This window comes from Aedes albopictus, chromosome 2, assembly GCF_035046485.1.
Source record: "Aedes albopictus strain Foshan chromosome 2, AalbF5, whole genome shotgun sequence".
Lineage (NCBI taxonomy): Eukaryota > Metazoa > Arthropoda > Insecta > Diptera > Culicidae > Aedes > Aedes albopictus.
Genome location: NC_085137.1, coordinates 252565538 through 252580997, shown reverse-complemented (window position 1 = coordinate 252580997; position 15460 = coordinate 252565538). Strand labels below are relative to the sequence as shown.

At 41.0% G+C, this 15460-nt stretch overlaps 1 protein-coding gene across 1 annotated transcript in view; it reads right to left on the bottom strand.

The window, feature by feature from the left end:
- LOC115269611 (uncharacterized) overlaps positions 1–3683 on the bottom strand; it is a 45968-nt gene extending 42285 nt beyond the window's left edge. Inside the window, exon 1 of the mRNA XM_062851526.1 lies at positions 3571–3683. Coding sequence (XP_062707510.1) covers positions 3571–3652 — 82 coding nt within the window. The 5' untranslated portion in view covers positions 3653–3683. The remainder of the gene's footprint in view (positions 1–3570) is intronic.
- Between the last annotated feature and the right edge of the window lie 11777 nt (positions 3684–15460).

The window sequence follows — 15460 nt, the reverse complement described above, 5'->3', positions numbered from 1 at the left end:
TTCCTGAATCATCACAACTAAAAGTACATCCAAAAGCAGACTCATTAGGATAAGCTAAAAAACCGGCTAATGAGATCCACAGAGCCTAATCCCCTTTGGCATTCCGATTGCCCGGGGTAGGTGAAAGTTTCCAGCAATTTTTGCTGAGAAGTGCCAAAACTCTATAATAATAATAATAATAATAATAATAATAATAATAATAATAATAATAATAATAATAATAATAATAATAATAATAATAATAATAATTCTTCCACCTTGGATTGTAACGAAACTGGTATCTTCCTCGATTTGAAAAACTTTGGTTCAACATCCGGCTTCAGCTGTAGATTGACCTTCGCGTATTTGTACCCGAGCAGGAGAAAATAGCTGAAGAATAACTAACTCAGGTATGGAAAACCGAATACCTACAACCTGAATGAGGAATTAAGTAGCCCTGCATAAGAGGTAAAATACCTAAAATAATAACTGGTGTGTATTCTGTGCATAACTCGTGAATAATGACATCAGGTATGGCAATACCTAAATAATAATTGACGATTTTTCCATACACATATCGATTTTTCCATAATTGAATAATACCTCAAGCAGTCCTCAACACCAAACCAATAACTCGGTGAGGTATTCCATTAATACCTACAAAATACCAAAATAAGTTATTTCCAATATCTAGATAACCGACCAATACCTTGTCTTGGTATGATACCTGACTTTGGTATGCTCCAGTTATGTGGCAGTTATTCATTCCTGCTCGGGTAGCATCCCAACGATCCATCAAACAATTCTCCATAACGATTCAAAATTGCATACAACTGTTCTTCATGATTCTCCAGTGACTCCTTGTCCAATTTGTTGATTTGAAAGATCAGAAGTTTGCCAATAAAGTCGCGTCAGATCAGTTGATTACGTCCTCCTTCAATAACAACTACTTGGCCAAGAGCTTGTCGACCCTGGTACACCAGCACTGCGTCAAATGCTCCTTTCGGTGAAACTTCTCCTCCTCCGGTATAAAACACCAACTTGCCCCGGAATGGATGTAAAGGAAATTCTTCAAAATGATTGCGGTAGAATGTTCCGGAAATGATCGTAATCGGTGATCCTGTGTTCATTTCAAACTTGGTAATTCGTCCATTAACCGCAACGATCACGCTTTGCTTCTTCGGACAGACCACGGCAATGTGACCTTTTCCTTGAAAATCTTGCACACATAGCTGCTATATTGACAGCTTCGAAAATCGTGATTGCTCTTACCGTAGGCAAAGCAGGTCGCCGAACTCAGTTTCTTCGAAGGCTTCGATCAGTAATTGGACTTTTTCTCGATGATCTTATTTACTTCAATAACTTCTCGATTTTTCAACGTGGCTTCTTTTTTCGCCGCAACCCTGAGTAAATTCTCCAACGGCACGAAGTCTTCTTCTTCACATAAACGTTCGAAAATCGGACCCGGTTGGAGTCCCGTAACGAAAATGTCCTTCAGTGCATGGTTCAAATGTTCTCAAAATTCGCAATTCAGGGATAACTTCTTCAATCGAACATACCATTCTTGAACAGTTTCTCCTGATTCCTGTCGAGCCCTGTAGAATACAGCACGCTCCCGGTAGGTAACCATCGTCGGACAGAATCTTCCCTTCAACAAAGCGCAAAGTTCGACGTAGGACTTCTCATTCGGCTTCGCAGGATGGCAGATGTTCTTCACGGTTTGATAAACTTCTAGCGAAATTGACATCAGAAGTACAGCAGATTTATGCTCCTCTTCCAGGTCCACAGCTACAAAGTACTGCTCCAAACGCTCTTGATACATCTCCCACTGGTCTCCGATCTTGGTTGACCGTATCCTTCCATCTTGAAAAATTGTGGGTTCAAAATCGTGTCATCGCCAATTGTTCTGTATTCAATCGATTAAAAGAACGTCTAACTTGTTTTATGGGAAAATGTGGAATGAATCATTATTATTAATAAACAAGGTACGTTACTCCGTAGCTACCAGGCACTTCACGACTTGCCGCGTTTGTATCGCTGTGGAAAACACGACATTACACAGGGCATGTTCCAAGAATGCCGGACAACAACCCTGCAAAGTTGGAGTTCGCGACAAATCCGGTTGGCACAAAAAGGCGCGGATAAGGTGGTGCGTGACTTTGCGAGCATCGGGCGTGACCGAGGATGGAGAACGGCTGCCACGAACCGTGTATTATGGAGAAATATTGTTGATTCAGTTTTATCTTGAATTTAATGTAATACTAAATAAATGGAAAAATGAAAACAGATGGCCTACGAATTTCAAGGGGAATGACATATCCTTTTCTAACCGGAATATCCGCATCTATCCGTTTCTAACCGTCGCTAACCGCGTCTAACTTCTGCTCACTTAGCAGCTCGCTTAGCAACGGTTAGCGACGGTTAGAAACGGATAAATGCGGATATTCCGGTTAGAAAAGGATATGTCATTCCCCTTGACGAATTTAGTGAATCATCAACGGTACAAATTTTATATTGAAAGTTTACTGCCGTTTCAGTAATGTGACACCCATCCACAAACGAAGCTCACTCAGAACCTTCAAACCGAATCTACCACACACCAACCGCAGTCTCTTTATCAAATGTAGCATCATGATACCGCATGACCCTATGCCTACGCGCCGCGCTGGCTCCATCGAATTGACTGGATTTGGCAAAACGCAATTGCAAATTTTCATACATCATTATTGTTAGCGCCTCAGTTAACGCGAATCTAATTGATTCGCTAAATTAGTTTTTCGCAGCCTCCGTCATGCTTGGCTGTCACCCTTTCACGTCATACCACATACCACCCACCGTGTGCAGAGAACCCCCCCCCCCCCCCCCCTCCATACCTTTATCAAAACTATTTATAAACGCAGACGGATCTCTCCGCAATAATGGTGTGTCGTTGGCGGGTCTCGTCCGTCAGTATAGGCTGACGCTGATGTGGTAAATATTTGTTTGACAATTTCGCGCCCCAGTGAACATGGCAGAATTCGTACACTAAATTATGCGCGTGCTGATCGTCGATTTGAAAACAAAAAAAAACTAGTTCCTACTGCGGATGAAACGAATCACTTTTCGCACCAGACAATGCACCGCGACCGGGACAATGTGTGCAGCACTAGTCTCGTTCATGAATATCCAAGCGGATAGGGTTCCTCTAGGTGCATTTCAGTACTATGCATGTATGCATTATCGATTTCCCGGCATGCTGCTGCTCGGCATTCTTAAATTTATAATTGAATAACAAAGCAAATTCAACGCTATTGAAGCCGCTGCGACTATATGATAAAATGTGACTATAAAGCTTTTTTTCTGTTTTTGCTACTGATCCTGTTTTACGAAGGAAAAAAATAAAATACTACAACTAGAAGGGGATATGAAAACTGAATAAAAAAAACCAAGACTGAATTGAACCACTGAAAAATAGTAAAATTATAAGTATGTAACCTTAAAAGTGAGAAAACAAAATAATTGGAGTAATAATTAAAAAAACTTCAAAATGAATTCGGGCCCCCGTATTTGATTAAAAAAGTGTAAACACACTCCGATGAGTGCATTACTTACCAATTGTTTCGTCATAGCAGAATCGCTCTTCTATGCAGTTCCAGTAGAAATCCTCCCAACAACTGGAAATAAATAAAAACATATATTGTTATACATGACCTTTTAGAGTATAAATTCATAATTATCAAATTATACTTGAGAAAATTTCACCAGAGCATCAACACAAAATTACTGAAATAAATTATATAAAATAGATAAAATGAACTACGAACAAGATGTTAAGATTTGCGGAATCATCATACGAACACAGAGAGTCTCTCCGATCAGGAACGAATAACTGACACATAACTGCAGCATACCAAAGTCAGGTATCATACCTAAACAAGGTATTGATCGGTTACCCAGATATTGAAAATAACTTACTTTCTTATTTTGTAGGTATTGAAAAAATACCTCAACGAGTTATTGGTTTGATGTTGAGGACTGCTTGAGGTATTATTCAATTATGGAAAAATCGCTATTTGTATAGAAAAATAGTCAATTATTATTTAGGTATCGTAATACCTGATGTCATTATTCACTAGTTATGCACAGAATACACTCCAGTTATTATGTGAGGTATTTTACCTCTTATGCAGGGCTAATTAATAACTAATTCAGGTTGTAGGTATTGGCTTTTCCATACCTGAGTTTGTTATTCTTCAGCTATTTTCTCCTGCTCGGGTCGTTATACAAGAATCATACATATATACACAGTAGGCCCGCCCACATTTGTATGACGCGAAAAAAAAGTTTTCAAAATTCACGGGGCACCCTTTTTTTTATGTCTTTATTTATGAGATTTTCAGCCCGAGGCTGGTTCATCTCAGTCCCCTCTAGAATCGTGCCTTTGGATGAAAATCTGTGAAAGATTCAGCTCAATCGGTTGAAAACTGAGCTGGCGCAAATGAGTTTAAGGTTTGTATGGGATGTTCAGTCCAAATATATGGGAAATTGGATGACCTCCAGTCTCTCATACAGCTCGCCGGTTTGGCGAGTTCGATATGGCTCAGAATTGAAAGAATAGAAGTTGATATCCTACACGAAAAAAAATTCCTTATTAAATGTAACAGAAAATGTTATACATTTTTGCCATTTCGTTTGCCCAATGAAATGTATGCAAAACCTTTTTAAATTCCATTAGAAAAACGTCATGAATAGTATAAGTTTGACTTATACTTTTCATGCATTTTTCCTTATAATGATTATTACACACATTATACTATAATAATATAATAAAATAATAAAATTTACTATTTTTTGTTTTGAATAATTGTTGTTGTTGTTCTTTTTCTTGGCGTAACGTCCTCATTGGGACAAAGCCTGCTTCTCAGCTTAGTGTTCTATGAGCACTTCCTCAGTTATTAACTGAGAGCTTCCTCTGCCACCCGAGCAGGAGAAAATAGCTGAAGAATAACTAACTCAGGTATGGAAAACCGAATACCTACAACCTGAATGAGGTATTAAGTAGCCCTGCATAAGAGGTAAAATACCTAAAATAATAACTGGTGTGTATTCTGTGCATAACACGTGAATAACGACATCAGGTATGGCAATACCTAAATAATAATCGGAGATTTTTCCATACAAATAGCGATTTTTCCATAATTCAATAATACCTCAAGCAGTCCTCAACACCAAATTAATAACTCGTTGAGGTATTGTATCAATACCTGCAAAATACCAAATTAAGTTATTTCCAATATCTGGACAACAGACCAATACCTTGTCTTGGTATGATACCTGACTTTGGTATGCTCCAGTTATGTGGCAGTTATTCATTCTTGCTCGGGCAATGACCATTTTGCATGTGTATATCGTGTGGCAGGCACGAAGATACTCTATGCCCAAGGAAGTCAAGGAAATTTCCTTTACGAAAAGATCCTGGACCGACCGGGAATCGAACCCGTCACCCTCAGCATGGTCATGCTGAATACCCGTGCGTTTACCGCCTCGGCTATATGGGCCCTCATAATTGTTGTTATACTTTGTAATAAAATTCAAACAAAAACTCAATAATAATAATAAAATAGCACGTGATAACATTCCAACGTTTATTTTGCAATGGTTTCTTAATAACACTTTATACACACTCGCCGATGTGGGAACAACATATTAACTGGTACAAAGAACCGTTGACCGCCTGCCAGACTTAGTTGCGACGACCGTAGTTCTTCACCGTCGGAGTGGTTTGGAGAACTGAATGACGAAGGAATTGAAGTCCAACTGCATCAACATCTCCATCTCCAGGATGAACCTAGAGCAGGACCTAGGGCGGACATTTCCGGGAAGTTGGAACCTCGGCGCTCACGTTCCTCCTCCTGCAGCTAAAATACCACGGAGCTGTGAATGGCACAAACGCAGCGATCTTTTTGGGCAGTTTCTGGGTGAAAATGGTGGCCACCTTTTTTCCCGCATTGTAGATAACCATCGTCCTCGCCATCGCCAACCACTATGAACTTCGATGATACCTGAAATTAAGAATATGATGACAATTAGTTGACCGATTACGTTTGAATTAGTTTGTCACTTACCAGAAATATTCTAATCCAAAAACCATCACCATTGTGCAGCCGATCGCCGAGATAAACCGAAACATGTGTTGCCATGTTGGAAATTTTTCAATATCAAACATTATTGAATGTATAAGTTTTGCCTAATATATTTTCGCCATTAGGCAAAACTTATATTTTTCACTAGGAGGAGTAATACATTACATTAGGTTTTGTTTTAAAGTAAATAAAGTGTCGTAATGAAGTTTATATGGTAGAGTGTAATGAAATTTGTTACTCAAATCTAATAAATTGTATTATTACTTTTCTTTTCGTGTAATGAACAACTTTGTAGAAGACCATGAACTATTATCACTTCCCGATCAGAAAGGCATAACAAAAACATAACATAATTATATCAACTGTTGATATCTATATCAAGGTTTGTTATATTTAGATATATTTGTTGGAACCGGTACGAAAACTAGTTCGTATTATTTCAAGGTTCTAACAAAGTCAGTTACAATAAATGAATATGTGATTTGATCATCATTACATCAACATTATAACAAACTCAGTAATATTTTTTTTAATGCAATGTGTAACTAATCAATATTTTTTGGTAGTGCTTAGTGCGTAAATTAACCGCTGTATGGCGCCATTGTGTTTAGAAAATGCACAATTGTGGATATCCTTTATTATATGAACTACCAAAAAAGCTCATGTCTTCATCAAATTTGTACAGAAAGCTTGTGACTTTGAAAGGTGGAGAATGCAATTCTTGAAATTCTCGAATGGTGTAAAATTTTATGCACAATTTCACTACTACGAGCTATTTGATATGTCAAATCTCATTATTCTGCTGTCCTGGGAAGTTCGGATCATCACTCATCAGCAAAGTTGTCGAGAAGTCCTTGGCTCTCAAGTGGAAAATGGTATATGTAATTGAACCGTGGCGTTTACATTTGTTCAGAGGATTTTGTACATGTCTTACAGGTTGAATGTTTATTATGGATGGCTACGGAGTACTTTCTGGGAATATTTCTAGAGATATTAAAAGTATTTCTCTTGTAGTTTTTCTAGGGATTTCACTAGAAGTTCTTGCAGAGATCTCTCCGAGAGTTTTCTCAACGATTCCTACGTGAATTCTTACTAACGATCCTCCAGTCAAATATTCAAATATTTCTCCAAAAGTTCTTAAAGAGATTTCCCCTAGAGTTCCTCTAAAAATTTGGGGTTGTAGAATTCTTCAGCAACATCTCCAAGGATTTTTTAAGATAGGCTTCCGATGATTCCTACAAAAAAATACTGTAAAGATTTCTACGGTAATTCCTCCAAGGAATTCCTCTAGAGATTTTTTCCAATAATTTTCAAAGGATTCCTCCAGGAATTTCTGCAAAAAATCCATGAGAAATTCCTCCACGTATTCTTCCGGGTAATCCTCTAAGGAATTCTTCACCAATTACTCCATGACTTTTTCCATGACCTCCTCTTTGAATTCTTCAAAGAACTTTGCCCCGAGGATTTGTTAGAAGATTATTTCATATTCATGTTGGGATCTCAAGGAAACCACTCCTATGAACCTTCATCTCTGATCATAGAACACGAAAACACATTTCAATTCACCAATTATATTTCACCGACCAGATCACGTCGCCTTTGATCTGTTGGAGCTCTCAACTTAAACTACTAATATGATTTCAATTGTACAGTATACAGATAATTCGTGATAGGGATTCCCCGCAAGGTTTAACTTAAGTTTAAAATACAACATACATTTCCTCCCTTGAGAATTTCTACAGAGAATCCAAAAGGGAGATTCTTTAAGACTCTCTTAGCAAATTATTTCAGCCTATGCATCACAAGTTCCTTAAAGGATTCTTCATCAGGGAAAATCCCTCAGAAATTCTGAAGGATCTCAGTAATTAATTAAGTTCTAGTTTCAAAGTAAACTTTTCAATCCAATTCCAATTTATTCGAAATTTCTTAGTATTTGGTCACTCAGTCTCTGTTGTGAATATCACTACAATTAACTACAGCTTTTTTCCGCATAGAATAGATAATCGGTGTATGCATATCTGCCGGCCGAAATGGTTATGTACTAGCAAACGAAGTGTAGTTATTTTGTTAGAGTTAATAAAATATTCAGTTCAACAGCGAAACGAAGTGTTTTGATATCCCTTTGGATTTCCTGAACGCTCTGTGTTCGAAAACAAATTACTTGAAGTATTTATCAAAAGGTTTCTTTACAAATTTTATCGACAATTACACCAATGACTCATTATGGAAATGCTTTTTTCCATCCTTTTGAAAATTCATTCATAAATTCCTCCAATGGAATATTCCTGCAAGAATCTGCGGTGGATATTCCTACCGAAACATTCACCACTTAAGCGCCATAATACTACTGAACAACTTTGCAGAAGGAATATCATTAATTAATAATAATGAAATTAAACATGCCAAAAAACGCTTTAAACATTTAAATAAACGCTGGCGCAACTAGTGCTTTGTTCCACACTTTTCACTATTTGAAAGTCATTAGATATCTGTTCAACTCAGTTAATAACACGAAGATATAATTGCTATCAACAGTTTCGTGTGACGTTCATTCGCGTAGGTACAGCGATGTGGGCTCCAGCTCCGAAGTAGTGAACGCTGGCTCTACTGCACAACGAGCGCACACGACATCGAAGCTGAGGGACTAAATGAGCTGTAGTAACGTGCATGGTGACGTCATAACTGGGTATGGTGACGTCATACTTTCCCTCTCCGATATGTTGGATCAGCAAGTCTATTTATAGAGGAGCTACCAATATGAAGAACCATTTCAGCTTATATCGCCCCTCATTTCAAGTGTTGCGATGGCCTCACTGGTAAAAACGACGAGCTCCTGTTCTAGATTCTAGCCGTCCTAGGTTCAAATCCCTGGGTTTTATGTATACTATGTGGAGAAGTTTTTTGATGCCAGTAACTTTTTACTAAAAATAAAATTTCACTCTAAAAATTAATTACCCAAAAATGGGTTAATTTTTACACTACTTAATTTTACCCAATATATTTATATCTGGTTTATAACAACATGTGATATAATTTGATTGATTTTTTATATCTCATTTTGTTATAAGCTTGTTATAATTGTATCAAGATCAGTTATAATTATGTTATGACTAGAGCAATTTTAGTTATAATTTTTGTTATTTTAACACCTAACCGGCGATTTTTATAACTCATTCTGTTATGAAAAATCTTTGAAATAAATAACTTAATCGGTTATAATTTTGTTATGCCTTTCTGATCGGGTTAATACTCAATTTAGAGGTTTTCCGTCTAGAATAGAATAAACCGTACTCAGTTATAGATTAACAAAGATAGAAACCTATCGTTTATTGCTCCGAGTTTTATACACGCTCTGGTCACTCATAATCATGAAATGAGTATCTCACAACTTCGTGTTACTTCGTATAATATATCGAAAAAGGGGATTTCCCTTTTGGTCGAATAGAACATATCAATGATAAAACCTAAATTAGTTGCGGTTTTAGCCAACGAAAACAGGATGAGAATATCTTCCCCCGTTTGCTTTCAGTTATTATATGCAGAACGTGTTTGCCGTCCGAAACTTGCGCACTAGTATGGGACAAACATCAAATTCTCGCTCCAGTCGACTTTTTTCTATTCCTTTTAGGTCCCATATGAAATGTGCAAAATTTCAGCGCAATCGATGAAACTATAATTTAGCGCAAGCGGTTCAAAGTTTTCATACGATTTACTATGGGAAAAGTTACACTTTCAGATAAAAAAATCCTAGAGGTCGCCCCTTGTCTCCTTAATTCAAATCAATCAACGCTTCTTATAGAAAAATCATTTATAAAACTTTCCTTCGAAGACCGCAAAACGATTGGATGCTTGTAGAAAAAGTTATTGATTTATTACCGATTAGTAATTCAATGAACGGCTTTTTGTTTTGTTTTATCAGCAGCACTGTAACTGCTGCCTTGGCTGCTGCTGTTTCTGGGGGTGGTGATGCCTCGCGCCACCCCATGCAACAACGGCAGCAGCAGTGCTGCTGATTAAACAAAACAAAAAGCCGTTCGTTGGATCACTAATCGGTATTAAATCAATAACTTTTTCCACAAGCATCCAATTGTTTTGCGGTCTTCGAAGGAAAGTTTCATAAGTGATTTTTCTACAAGAAACATTGATTGATTTGAATTAAGGAGACAAAGGGTGTCCTCTATGATTTTTGCTTGAAAGTGTAACTTTTTTCATAGTATAACTTTGAACCGCTTGCGCTAAATTATAGTTTCACCGATTGCGCTGAAATGTTGTACAATTCATATGGGACCTAAAAGGAATAGAAAAAAATTCAAATGTTCCATACAAGCCTTTTCTTTAAAAAATCATAACTCAAGAACGAAGCATCGTAAAAACAAAGTTTTTTAATGAAAATGAAAGCATTTTTTTTTTCAGAAATCCAAAAAAAAATTATGAAGTGAAAAAAGTTTATCGCAAAAATTTCCACCTTTGAGAAAATCCATAAAGAAAAGCCGGAAAAACTTTGACCGAACTCGCGGAAAATTTTCAAAAAGAATATTTTTGAGTCGGTAATTTCATAAGCTTTGATCACTGAAATTTTTGGAATGCACTTTTTTTCTTTCCTGAGTTATGGTCAATTTTGTGAAATAATAATATAATATATGCGTACATGGTAATTTTCACAAAATTGACCATAACTCAGGAAAGAAAAAAAGTGCATTCCAGAAAATATATACATTTTCTCAACGGTGGAAAATTTTGTGGAAAACTTTTTCCACTTCATTTTTTTTGGATTGCTGGGAAAAAATGCTTTCATTTTCATTAAAAAAAAATCTTTGTTTCTACAATGCTTCGTTCTTGAGTTATGATTTTTCAAAGTAAGTAGTGTCAGGGGAAAACAAATAATTTCCACTTGAGTTTTCCGGGAAAATAGGCGACCCTGAATTTCTATCATTTTTTTTGTTTAAAAAATCATGAGCTCTGCCTGTGGAAAAAGTTTCATGAAAATCTGAGCTCTTAGGCCCAATTTGTACAATAATAAATAAAAAACCCATGAATGAGTTTAGTTCACTTTTTTTTATTTGGCCACTTCCAGGAACCGGTTCCGGAACAATACCGGTTTAGATATGGTCTGAAACTATTTTGCTGCATCAGGTTAGCGAAAATGACGCGGTTTGATGGGTCGCATGCATGGGTTTGTAACATTTTCATATCTGGCCCCTTCTGGTACCGGCCTGGGAGACCTAAATGGCCATAACTCCGGAACGGCTGGACCGATCCCATCCATTTCCAATAGGAAACAATGAGACCAGATTCCGCGTCGAATGAACTTACCGCTTACCGATCAGGCTAGGGCCGGGGTGGCCTCTGCTGTACATAGTAGCCGTCTCCATTCCACTCGGTCCATGGCTGTTTCTTTTCAGTTCCGCACTCTCCATAGGGTCCGCAGATCATCCTCCACTTGGTCGACCCACCTAGCTCGCTGCGCTCCACGTCTTCTTGTACAGGTCGGATGACTCTCGAGAACCTCTTTAGTCGGGTTGCTATCCGACATCCTGATGACGTAACCCGTTCAGCGTAGCCTCCCGATTTTCACGGTATGGGCGATAGTTGGTTCTCTCAGCAACTGATGCAGCTCGTGGTTCATTCGCCTTCTCCAAGTCCCGTCTTTGTAGTCCTGGCCTAACAAGTAGTTCGAACTGGAGAGTAGATGATGGCTACACTCACAGCGACCACCTGGCGATTCGCTACAGTATCGACTACAATAACAGCAGACAGCGGATAGAAGAAGAGGCGGCTAGGCCAAGGCCAAGCCCTCGCAGGTGGAAGACATCATACTTCGACGAAGGGGTATTTAGGGAGGCGCTCCGCCGTGAGCGAAACTTAATCGGTTTATACGGCGACGAGCTGGTAGCGGTGCTCTCACGTGCGTGTGATGCGACCATGCCTAGGCGAGTCCACCCTAGAAATGGGAGGCCACCGGCTTACTGGTGGACCGACGCGATTGCGGACCTGCGCCGCGCCTGCCTACGGGCTAGGCGGCGGATGCAGCGAGCACGATCAGAGGAAGAGCGAAACGAACGGCGGGTGGTGTTCGCCGCTGCAAAAGCCGCGCTTAAGACCGAGATAAGAGCAAGCAAAAAGGCCTGCTTTGAGGGTCTCTGTCAGAGTGCCAATACGAACCCGTGGGGTGACGAATCGTTATGACCAAGACGAGAGGTGTGATGGCTCCTACAGAGCAATCTCCAGAGATGTTGGAGGGGATCATTGGAGGACTTTTTCCGCGTCATGATCCTAGTCCTTGGCCTCCTTTCGTAGGACAGCCGGGGACTGGGGCTGGCGATGAGGAGAGGGTCACCGATGTGGAACTTGCGGGGATAGCTAAGTCCCTTAGCGTAGGTAAGGCCCCAGGTCCGGACGGAGTTCCGAACCTGGCCTTAAAAGTAGCTATTTCAGAGGCTCCCGAGATGTTCAGGTCTGCTATGCAGAAATGCCTGGACGAGGGAGTTTTCCCAGAAGCTTGGAAGAGGCAGAGCCTGGTACTATTGCCAAAGGCGGGGAAACCACCCGGAGACCCGTCGGCATATAGACCAATATGCTTGATTGACACGGCGGGGAAGGTGCTCGAAAAGATCATCCTCAATAGAATGTTGCGGTTCACCGAGGGCGAAAATGGTCTTTCGAGTAACCAGTACGGCTTCCGGAAGGGGAGGTCCACCGTAGACGCTATCTTGTCGGTTACAAAAACCGCCGAGAAAGCACTCGAGCCTAAGAGGAGGGGAATTCGCTTTTGCGCGGTAGTGACTCTGGCTGGATGTAAGGAATGCGTTTAATAGCGCCAGCTGGTCTGCTATTGCCGATGCGCTCTTGCGTCTGGGGATACCGGAGTACCTGTACAAGATTCTCGGAAGTTACTTTCAGAATCGTGTACTAGTCTACGACACGGAGGTGGGTCGAAAGTGCTTTCACATAACCTCAGGAGTCCCGCAAGGTTCCATCCTGGGTCCGGTGTTATGGAATGTCATGTACGACGAGGTGTTGAGGTTAGAGTATCCAGTGGGAGTGGTGATTGTCGGATTTGCCGACGACATTACGCTCGAAGTCTACGGTGAAACGATCGAGGAGGTAAAGTTGACTACCAACCACTCGATCAAGGTTGTGGAGGCGTGGATGCGGTCCAGGAAACTGGAGCTGGCTCACCACAAGACAGAGGTGACGGTTGTTAACAACCTGAAGTCGGAGCAGCAGACGGAGATCAGTGTAGGAGACTGCACTATCCTGTCAAAGCGCTCCGTCAAACACTTGGGCGTGATGATCGACGATAAGCTTACCTTCGGTAGCCACGTCGATTATGCCTGTAAAAGAGCCTCCACAGCTATTGCGGCACTGTCCCGGATGATGTCCAATAGCTCTGCGGTGTACGCCAGTAAGCGCAAGCTTCTGGCTAGTGTTGCTACATCCATACTTAGGTATGGCGGCCCGGCGTGGGGCACCGCGCTAAGTACTAAATGCTACCGACGGAAGCTGGAAAGTACCTACAGGCTTATGTGCCTGAGAGTTGCGAACGCATACCGTACCGTGTCACACGACGCTCTCTGCGTCATTACTGGTATGGTGCCTATCAGCATTCTTATCAGTGAGGACATGGAGTGCTTCGAAATGCGCGGCACAAGAGGCATACGCAGGACTGTCAGGATGGCCTCTATGGTCAAATGGCAGCGCGCGTGGGACAGTTCCACCAAAGGAAGGTGGACCTATAGGTTGATACCGAGGGTAGATAGTTGGATTAATAGGCGCCATGGGGAAGTCACATTCCACCTGACACAGGTCCTTACAGGTCATGGTTGCTTCCGACAGTATCTACACCGTTTCGGGCATGCGGATTCTCCCGAATGCCCAGTGTGAATGGTTCAGAGGAAACGGCGGAACACGTTTTGTTCGTGTGCCCGCGTTTTCGCACAATGCGTGACCGCATGCTTGCCACATGCGGGGAGGACACAACTCCGGACAACTTGGTCCAGAGGATGTGTAGGGATGAGTTTGGCTGGAACGCCGTTTCAACGGCTATCACCCATATCTTCTGGGAGCTACAGAGGAGGTGGCGCGTGGACTCGGAGAATGGCTAGTTCAGATGCAGTACAAGAGGTGGTCCAGGGGTTCGGAGTCGGCTTCGTAGGTCATACCGGTGCCCTGCGGTCGAGATCCACCCTTACAGCGATTAAGTGGCCGCGGAGAGGAAGTCCCGGTAGCGGTGCTGTCGTGGCGTCGGTCTACTGGGTTGGATCCGAGCCCGCGGTAGGAAAGGGGTCTACGGCAAGGGTCGGGGCAGGTGGAGACCCTGCTGTCAGCAACCTTCTGGTGCAGCTGATAGGGCCTGAAGGGTAGTGATACCCTTGCCTTCAGCAGGTCAGATCGGGTTGCACGTGGGCATCAGTTCTTGATGTCCGCTCAGCAGTAGGGCGCGGGCGGGGTTGACCCTGCCCGCCTTCCGAGGACAAAGGGAGTGGCAAGGACCACTCGGGAAACTGGCTAAGCGTCAGCATGCTACCGTGATGGACTCTCCAAAGCGAGTCATCGATGTTCGTTGCTGCAGGCTACGCAGCTAACCTTGTGGGTGCGATGTGCACTAGCCCCTCTCTGAAGCAATACCTTCTTGGTGGTTCCGGAGAGACGTAGGGTTTGGCGACCATAGGAATGGTTTAGTGGGTACGAGGAGAGAGTAGTCCTGGATTCTACTTTTGTTGTAGAAGACGGCCTGTCAGACCTACACTACCCTAACCTTCTGTTAGGGTGTCTGTTGTGCAGATTATCCCCCTATGGTTTAGAAGAAAAAAAAAACATCACCTCAATTCATCGAGCTGAGTTGATTGGTATATGTGACTTGACCCTCCGGGTCTTCTATCAAAAAGTCATTTTTGGAGTGAACATATGGCCTTTCCAGTACGTTTGGTGTACGAGAAAGGCAAAACATTTTTTATACAGTGCACTGCAGTGTATAAGTTCTATTTGTAGTCCCATGACTTGTCTAAAATATTGCCATAAACTGATCATCAATCGGACAAACAGTTTCTGAGATATGCTTTTGGAAATTTTCAATTATGTTTTGGGCCCTTCTCAAAAGTAACAATGAAAAATACTGATGCAATAATTGAGATAAATAATAAAATAAAAATATAAAATTTAAGAAAAATCGTCATTTTGCCTGTAAATTTTTATATTGCTGTTAAGGAGCTGACTTGATTCATATTTATTGAAGCCATTTAAGCCCAAAAAGTTAAAATATTGTTCTAATGGCTACTTGCGATACGTTATTCATAAGATGATGAGGCTAGAAGGTTGAGAAAATGATCAATATGTTCAAAAAAAAACAACCTGATCAA